General features: G+C 52.8%; 1 protein-coding gene across 1 annotated transcript; it reads left to right on the top strand.

Annotated features, from left to right (window-relative positions):
* Positions 1-4,643: 4,643 nt before the first annotated feature.
* Positions 4,644-9,192, top strand: LYPD3 (LY6/PLAUR domain containing 3). The gene is made up of 5 exons (XM_055552771.1): positions 4,644-4,909; positions 5,675-5,806; positions 6,514-6,684; positions 6,929-7,090; positions 8,149-9,192. The coding sequence occupies exons 1-5, from the start codon at positions 4,825-4,827 to the stop codon at positions 8,673-8,675; spliced, it is 1,077 nt and encodes a 358-aa protein (XP_055408746.1). The 5' UTR covers positions 4,644-4,824; the 3' UTR covers positions 8,676-9,192.
* The last annotated feature ends 308 nt before the right edge of the window (positions 9,193-9,500 follow it).

Genomic DNA, 9,500 nt, shown 5'->3' with positions numbered 1-9,500 from the left:
CCTACTCCTCATCATTTAGGTCATAACTCAGATGGTTCCTTCTCCAGGAAGCCTTCTCTGATTCTTCTGACTGAGTCAGATGTTTCCTCAGGGCTTCCCGTCCCAGCCCTGATCATTCTGCCTGCACCTTCCCCACTGGAGCCTTGACTACTCTGGGTCATCCTTGCTGTGTTTCTTGTGCTGGGCAGAGGGGAGCTCCAGGAGGCAGGGGTTGGAATGTTTCCATCACTACTGAGTCCTTGGCACACAACAAAGCGCCCGTATGCAAACTAGGTATTGAGGGAATGTCTGATGGTTGAAAAATTGATGAGAGAGATGCTGAGGATGGGGCGGTGGTAAACAGGACAGACAGAACTTTTTACCCTTTAGGTCTCACCCAAGGTGTCCCCTTGGAAAAGACCCCTATGCTGGGAAAGATTGAGGGTGGGAGGAGGAGGGAGCGACAGAGGATGAAATGGTTGGATGTCATCACCGAGTCAATAGACATGAGTCTGAGCAAACTCCAGGAGATAGTGAAGGACAGGGAAGCCTGGTGTGCTGCAGTTCATGGTACGCAGAGTTGGACACGACTGAGTGACCTAACAGCTACAACAGCAGCAACAAGGTGTCCCCTCCTTCAGGAAGCTCTCCTCGATCCCTGGTGGGCTTCCACAGTCCCTTGAGCTCCCCAGATATAACCTTGACCACTTTAGGCTGTCCCTGTGTGGAATAGGCCTTTTCCTCCCTTAAACTTCTCTGGAACTAGGCATTCAATTCTTCTGGTTCCCATCTCCTCTGGTCCTGGGTGTCCTGTCCCAGGATTCCTTAAGGATCTAGTTGTCCTCCTGAAACCCCAGAATGCAAACAACCCAAACCCCAGGCCTTTGGGGACCCCAGCTGTTCCTTGGCCTCTACCTCCAGGTATGAGATATCTGGATCTTTGGATTATTTCATCCCTCAGCCCCTCTGCAAACTGGGTCTCCTTACAGAGACCAGCTTTCCAGGCATATGACTCATGGGGTTGACAGGTCCCTGCATTCAGAAGAGCCCTCTTGGATTTAATCATCTGTGATTGCCATCTGGAAATTCTTAATTTTGCATTTGAATTTGCATTTTGGAAGTGAAGTCTGAAGGGACATGGAGATTGATCTGGGGGGATTGGGGCCTCGGCTCAAACAAAGTCCCACATCTGTCATCTCCCACCTCCCTGGGATAGGTTCTGTCTGCCTTCCCCTCCTCGCTCCTGCCCTGTGACCTCTGCCATCCACAAGGCCTGGCAGGGGCCGGGAGCCCACAGGAGAGTCAGACACTTGTGCCTCCTAGCATCTCAGGTGGGGCACAGCAGCGGGCAACTGGTGGAAGGGGAACCCAGCAACCAGAATGCTTTAGTTGTGGGGCAGGGTCTCTAAACACCTGTGAGGGTCTGTGCTTGTCCCATGAGTATCCCTGTGCACAAGGGAACATGACATTAGACAATAGACCCAGGGAACATGACACATGGGGTTGGGAGAGACAGAGAAAGAAAGGAAAGTAGCATTTATTAAAAATTTTTTTTTCCTTTGGCCATGCGATGTGATGTGGGATCTTAGTTCCCAAATCAAGGATGGAACCCATGACACCCCTGCAGTAGAAGCTCAGGGTCTGGACTGGACTGCCAGGAAGTCCCCAGCATTTCTACTTTAGTACCTTTCATTACACTCTTTCCTGCCCTTTGAACCAGGTCCCCATATTTTCATTTTGCACTGAGCCCAGCAAATTATGTAGCCGGCCCTGGCTCTGACCCCTCCCCTTCTCTGACACATCCAAGAGGGAGTGGGTCTGAGGGAGGCTGGGAACATCACCGGGCCCAGAGCCTACCCTTCCCTAGGGGACAGGAAACCCATAGTGCAGATGGCCCCAGGCTTGTCTGACACCCTGGCATGACCTCTGGGGCTGGGGACCTGGTGCCTCCACACTGACCCTCTGTTCATCTCTCTGGGGAACAGATTCTCAACCTGTTTGCATTGACCCCTGTGGAGGAGAGCTGGGGAGAGTCATAGAGTAGTTATAAGCATAGACCCTGCATTTAAACCTCCCTGTGTTCTCTGGTCACAGGCCATGTTGCGGGGGTGGGTGGGGGGAGCAGGCTGTCAGCACTCAGGATGCGGGCAGGCCTGAGCAAGAGGAAACTCCCCACCCTGGGTCCCACTCCCTCCCAAGACGCCAGCTCTTCTGGTCTGGCCAGTTGGGGTTCCTCCCTGAAACTCTCCCACGCAGCTGGGGCCTGCAGGGCCTCCTGCTCTGGAGCACACAATAATAATTGTATTGTCACCCTGCCTCACTCCATCCCTCAGGAGATAGGGGGTTTCAGACCCACTTGGCAAAGGAGGCAGCTGAAATTCAGAGAGGGAGATGGTGTGGCTGGAGGTCACAGAATGAGAGGATGGCAGAGGCAGGGGTAAAATTTTAGTCTGTCCAACTCTGAACTTGAAATTTTGTCCACTGCCTCGATCCACCATGAAAGATTCTTCTCTCTTTATTATAAGACACCTCAGAGGCTCAGAGAGGTGAAGATGCTTAGGTAGGGTCACACAGCAAACCATAAGTGGGGCTGAGATTCCAAGGCTGGGAGGCAGGAAGGTTAGGGGGCAGTGCTGAATGACTTCACAGTCATTCACTTTCTCTCTCTGAGCTGTGGCATGATGCCAAGTGACCCAGCCTAGGTGACTGAGGTGCTAGTCATTGTTGGCAGTGTGTGGGGGGGAGGTACCCCATGGGGTCCAGGGAACGGATAAAATTTTTATGAACACAGCCGCTATTTTCCTGCCACAGGTAAATCTCATCATCTATTAGGAGAAACAAAGTAAGATTACAGCTGTAGCTTTAAATAATAATAGAATATAAATAATATATAATATACATAGTCACTTATATTAGTTTATATACGGGGATGTTTAGTCACTCTGGTTTGCCCAGAGTTCTTATTTGTTTCTGTGTTCAGACGTGGGAGGCAGTGGTCCTGACTGTGTCTCACTCCATCAGGGTCACAGTGCGGGCCTCATCTGTGTTGGTGCAGGGGTGGGACGGAGCACACAGGCCTCCAACTCCCAATCATTAGGGTTGTTGCTGTCCTTCTCACCCAGGAGACTGCCCTGCTCCCTCCCTGGTCCCCTGCCCTCCTTTTCTCACCCCTACTATGGTCTCTTCATTTTTTACAGAGGCCACAGTGGCATTCCACCCTGCCTTTATCCCTTTCTTTTTTTAATACTGAAGAAGGAAATGGCAACCCACTCTAGTATTCATGCCTGGAGAATCCCTTGGACCAAGGAGCCTGGTGGGCTACAGTCCATGGGGTTGCAAACAGTCAGACACGACTCAGTGACTTCACTTTTCTTTTTTACTTTTTCTTTAATACAGTTTTTTTTTTTAAGATTTTTTTTCGATGTGGACCATTTTAAAGTCTTTATTGAATTTGTTACAATATTTTTTCTGTTTTGGTATTTTGGCCATGAGACGTGTGAGATCTTAGCTCCTCAATCAGGGATCGAACCCACACTCCTTGCATAGGAAGGCAAAGTCTTAACCACTGCATTGTCAAGAAAGACCCTTTCCTTTCTTTTTGTAAGAATAGTGTACATACAGTAAAGTGCATAAATATACAGCATATGGTTTGGTGATTTTTTTAAGTATTTGTAGTTACATGTGTAACCACCACCCAGATGAAGACAGGAGGGGCTACTTACTATCACTCTTTTGGGGCAATACCTTCCTAAAATGACCCTGATTTCTATCACCACTGATTAGCTTTGCCTGTTCTAGCACTTTCATAGAAATGGAGTCACATGGTATCTTTTATTTGTTTGAGAGTTCTTGAGCTCAACATAAAGTTTTTGAGATTCACGTTGCTGCCCAGGCCAGTAGTTGGCCCATTTTCATTGCTGGGTAATTCCTTGGGTTTAGTGAATTCATTTCTTGAGAAGTTTTTGCATCATGTGCCAGACTGACAGATCAAAAAGGAAATCTGAGTGTATCCCCCAGATGTAGACCCCCAGAAACATTCTCCATCTTGTTCAAAATTAACTCAGATCTCTCTGCGGGGCTTGGCATGCCTAGAACAGTGTGACCCCTGCCTGGCTCTTGTGCCTCAGTTTCCCTCTCACTCCCCTCACCTTCTGAGCCCCAGGGGCACTGCTCTCCTCTCTGGGTTTGAATGGTCCATGTTGCTTCCCACCGAGGGCTTTGCCATGTGCTCTGACCCCATCCCAACCTGCTTCACTGTTTAAACTTCCAAGTCTTTAAGATTATCAGGCAACTCAGTGATTTACATCTCCAGGGATGCTTCACTGATCAGCGCCCTACTTCTAGACTCCACACCTCCTTTTAGCTCCCTCCTTTTCTTCCTTCATTGTCTTGGCTGGAAATAACAATTTGGATGATTATTTAATTCATATCTTTCTCCCCCATCAGAAAGTGACCTCTGGGAGGACCAGCACTGGTTCTGTTTAGTCTCCAGCATCACCCGACCCCAAACCTGCACTCATTCAATATTTACTGGATGCTGAGCTTTGAGTAGACCCCTTCTGTGAGCCTCAATACTCTCCTCTCTCCCCCGTCTCAGATCCCAAACACAGACTTTCTCCTGGGAACTGCCAGGGAACCATGACTCCCGCCCTTTCCCTCCTTGGCAGCTGTGGGTGACGACGCACCCAGGGGCGGGTGTCACGCCCCACAGCGGACGCTGATTTGGCCCGGTTGGGCAAGGCCAGGGTTGCCTGGGGGGAGGTTACTCATCCCGGGCTCAGGTAAGAGGGCCTGGGTTGGGAGGCGGCACACCTAGGGGGTAAGCCGAGAGAGCAGGACGGAACCATGGACCCCGCCAGGAAAGCAGGCTCCTGGGCAGTGATCTGGACTACTGGCTGGCTGCTCCTGCTGTTGCTGCTGCTTCCAGAAGGTGAGTCTGTTGCCAGAAGAGGGCGGAGGGGGCACAGTGGGAGCTCTAAGGAAGAGTCTGCACCCCCCACCCCGCCACCCCTCAATGGAGAGGGCTGCGGGAAGAATCTCCTGTCCAGAGCAGAGGGAGCTGTGGGGAAAATTCTTCCACTTGGAACAGGGGGATTGTGGGAAAGATCATCTGCTTCGGTGGAGGAGGGGGTGCTCTAGGAAGGATTTGCTACCGTGGGCAGAAGGGACTATGGAAACTTTCTTCCATCCTGAGTAGACGTCGCGGGGTGGGTGGGGGGTGGTGGGGAGGGATGTCTCACCTAATGACTTGACTGTGGGTAAAATTCTCCCATCCTAAGTGGAGAACTGAAAGAAAGAGTCCCCCCATTTAAGTCAGGGATCCCCCACCTTGGGCATAAGGGTCTGTGAAAAAGATACTCCCACTGTAGGAATGAAAGGGACACAGTGTATCTCCTGGTCTCAGATTTGCGGCTACGTTTTCCTTGTCCCTGAGGAGGGCATGCAATCCACTCCAGTATTCTTGCTTGGAGAATCCCTTGGACAGAGGAGCCTGGCGGGCTACAGTCCAAAAGGTAGCAAAGAGTTGGACACGACTGAAACGACTTAGCGCGCACACATTTCCTTATCTCCCTGCCCTGGAAAAGGATGTGCGGTACAGTTGCACAGGGGTGGAGGGACTAGGAAGGACTATTTCCTCTTTGAGGAGGAGACTTCAGTTGGGATCGCTTAGTTCTACTTGCCTCTGCACCCCCAGGAGCGAAGGCCCTGGAGTGTTACAGCTGTGTGCAGAACGCAGACGACGGGTGCTCGCCGCAGAAGATGAAGACGGTGAAGTGTGCACCAGGCGTGGAAGTCTGCACAGAGGCTGTGGGGGCCGTGGAGACTAGTGAGTCCGGGCCCCGCCTTCTTATAGTCAGCCTCTCCTTCTGACTTTGGCCACACCCACTCGAACGCATCCCCATTCTTCCCTTTCTGTCTGCAAGGGCCTGGGCCTTTCAACACACCCACGCCTTTAGGGCTCAGAGAGGTGAGGACTGAGCACTGCGCAGGGGTGAGGTGACCTGGGAGAATCCAGACCTGGGACCTCGTCTCCTTCAAGGGCACAGCCTGGCTCACTGAGATCTCGCTATCGCCTTCTGACCCTTGCCTCCCCCATCCAATGGGGCCCTTGGTGATGGAGACCCATCCTAGAGATACTCTCCTAGGGTCCCAAGGCTGAGGTTTCGGGTCCCTCTGACCCGCCCTTGTCTGAGGTCACAGCTCCTAGGAGGCTCCATCTATCTCTGATCCTGTGCCTTTTTCGTCAGTCTCAAGCTCTTTCTGATGTTGCTTTCCGGGTGAGACTCCCTGTGGTCGTGCCCCTTATCTCCACTCTTACCCCATCCCAGCTTTTGTGTACAGTATCTGTCAGCTTCTCTGTCCCCTCATACTCAGATCTCTCAAGTCTGTTGTTCTTTCCCCTCAGATCTGCTCTTTCTGAACCCCCTCTCCCCGGCGCTCCCACCTTGGCCTGCCTATCTTCTGGGGCCGATTTATTCGAGGCCCCGCCCAGGGGCCACGCCCCTCTGACCCCGCCCCCTCCCCTCTTCGCAGTCCACGGGCAATTCTCGGTGGCAGTGCGGGGCTGCGGTTCGGGAATCCCCGGCAAGAATGACCGCGGACTGGACCTTTACGGGATTCTGGCCTTCATCCAGCTGCAGCAGTGCCCCCAGGACCGCTGCAACGCGAAACTCAACCTCACCTCGCGAGCGCTCAACCCGGCAGGTCGGTAGGGGCGGAGCCACCGCCCCGGGGGCGGAGCCACGCCTGGGCCGAGCGGCTGGGGGGCGGCCGCAAGCAGGAGGCGGAAAAAATCCTCAAGGGCTGGGGGCGGGGTCACACCCTGGGGGCGGGGTTAGAGGCGGAGCTGCGTGTCCGTCGAGGGGCGGGGACGTGGACTTGGACGCGGAGCAGATCAGTGCTTCCTGAACCCCCTGGACCGCTTCCTTCCTTCTTGCCCGCCTCGCAGGCAATGAGAGTGCCTACCAGCCCAACGGCGTCGAGTGCTACAGCTGCGTGGGGCTGAGCCGCAAGGAGTGCCAGGGCAGGGCGCCGCCCGTCGTGAGCTGCTACAATGCCAGCGACCATTTCTACAAGGGCTGTTTCGATGGCAATGTCACCTTGACAGCAGGTGAGCGGAGCTCCAAAGTACCTGGCCTGCACGGGTCGTGGTAGCCTTTTCTGAGGCCTCATGGGTGGTAGGTAATAGTACCCCTTTCCCCAAAGGGTTCCCCCACCTTCCCGCGCCTTCTGGGAAACGTAGGCCTAAGTTGGTGGCTTGTCCTAGAGCATCATGAGAAATGCAGTCCTGTTCCCAGGATAGCACGGGAATAGGAATACTTTTGTCCCAGAGTTTTGGAGGAAATATGTTTTCACAGAGGCTTGCCAGGTGCAGAATGGGAGGATGTGCAATGGGAAATTTATTTAAGTCTCTAAGATTCTGCCCAGGCATCGTGGGGAATCTAGTCCTTAAAACTCAAAGGTTAGTGTCTGCTAATACTTTGTCCCACCCCAAAGTATTAGGAGAGATGTGGTTCAGCCTCCAGGTCTCTGCCTCAGGGAACCATGAGTTCTTGAAATCCCATCCTCTGCAGGGTGTATTATGGGAGATGAAGGACCCTGATGCTGGAAAAGATTGAAGGTGGGAGGAGAAGGGGATGACAGAGGATGAGATGGTTAGATGGCATCGCCGACTCAATGGACATGAGTCTGAGTACACTGTGGGAGTTGGTGATGGACAGGGAGGCCTGACATGCTGCAGTCCATGGGGTTGCAAAGAGTCAGACACTACCAAGCGACTGAACTGAACTGAGTTCTGACTCTAAGACTGAATTTTGGCAACGGTGGCGTCAGGGGAGGAAGAGGGAGGCAATGCTCTCCTCTTTCGTCCTGTTGAGAGGTGTTGTATCCCAGTTCAAATGTTTCTTCCAAAGCACTGTGGAACTTGTAGTTCATTCTACACATTTTTCCTCTTAAGTCCTATGGGAAATGTGGTCTACCGAGTACAAAAGACAGCAGGACAGTGTTTCTCAAAGTGGGGTCCAGATGGAGACATAGGAACTAATGGATGCAGAGCCCTTCCGTCCCCTGTTTTAGATGTTCTTGCTCTCGTGTTGCCCCTAAGTTTTGTTCTGGCTGTGCCTACCCCCTACCCCCAACCATGGACCTACTCATGTTTCTCTCCTGCAGCTAATGTGACCGTGTCCTTGCCTGTCCGGGGCTGCGTCCAGGACGAGTTCTGCACCCGGGATTCGGCGACAGGCCCAGGGTTCACGCTCAGCGGCTCCTGCTGCCAGGGGTCCCGCTGTAACTCGGACCTCCGCAACAAGACCTATTTCTCCCCTCAATTCCCACCTCTCGTCTTGCTGCCCCCACCTCGGTCCACCACTCTGGCCCCAGCCAAATCTGTCAGTACTTCCACCTCAGCCCCATCCTCCACCGTCACCACCAAAGCTACCCCAGTCCCCACCACCACCCGGTCCACCACCAAAGCCATCACCCCAGCTCAGACCAACCAGACTTCTCCACAAAAGGTGGGACATGAGACCTTCCAGGAAGAGGAAGCTAGCTTGGCTGGAGGTGCTAGTGGCCACCAGGACCGCAGAAATATGGGGCAGTACCCCACAAAAGATGTGACCCATAGTAAAGGCTCTGTGGCTCCTTGGGCGGGATGGGTAACTCTCCTGTTGGCTGTGGCTGCTGGCGCCCTACTATGAGCTTCTCCACCTCTTGCCCTACCCCCTGGGCCCTGGATACCTCCCTTTCCGTTACTTCTTTTCGCACCCCCTGGACTGGGCTGGCCCAGCCCCTGTTCTCCCCAGCTTTTGCTGCACTGGTTTGCGGCTTTGGGACACAAAGTTACCATTGTACATATATATATATATATCCTGCCGGGATGTTCTAGCTTTTTGAGGGCAGCAGCTGTATCCCCCGCATCTTTGTCTCTCCCTGGTGTCCTCCTGATGCTTAGGACAGTGGGAAGTCAGAGCTGTCCCAGGGAAGGAGGGAGAGACGGTGATAAGCTCTCTGTTCTCTGTTCCAGCCAACCTGGAATAGGAGAGGCGGTGGGGTTGATGGCTCTGCCCCCCGCCCCCCCCCAGGCCCCTCCATCTTTGTGGGAATCATTTTTTTGGTATCTTCTCTTTTCTAGACTGTGAGCTCCTCAAGAGCAGGGCCCGTGCCATGTCTGGCGCATAAAGGCTTCAATAAAAGTTTGATTACTTTTATAGTGTTTTATTTGTTTTAAAATTAAAAAAAAAATTTATTTATTTGACTGTGCCCGGTCTTAGTTGTGAGGGATCTTTGAGTTTCGGCACATGGGATCTACTTTCCTGACCAAGGGTCAAACCTGGGCCCTCTGCCTTGAAGGAGTCTAAGCGTGTGGAGTCTTAGCCACTGCACCACCAGGGAAGTCCTGTGTAGTATTTTATAGAAGTATTCCTAGTTCACTGCCTACACCAGACTCGTGGGAAGTTGACCTAGGGTGTGATTGCCAAGACCGAGATAGAGAAACTGAGATCCAGAGTTACAGCTCCTGGGGG

The sequence above is a fragment of the Bubalus kerabau genome, chromosome 17 (genome assembly GCF_029407905.1).
Source record: "Bubalus kerabau isolate K-KA32 ecotype Philippines breed swamp buffalo chromosome 17, PCC_UOA_SB_1v2, whole genome shotgun sequence".
NCBI lineage: Eukaryota > Metazoa > Chordata > Mammalia > Artiodactyla > Bovidae > Bubalus > Bubalus kerabau.
This window is presented reverse-complemented; position numbering and strand designations above follow the sequence as displayed.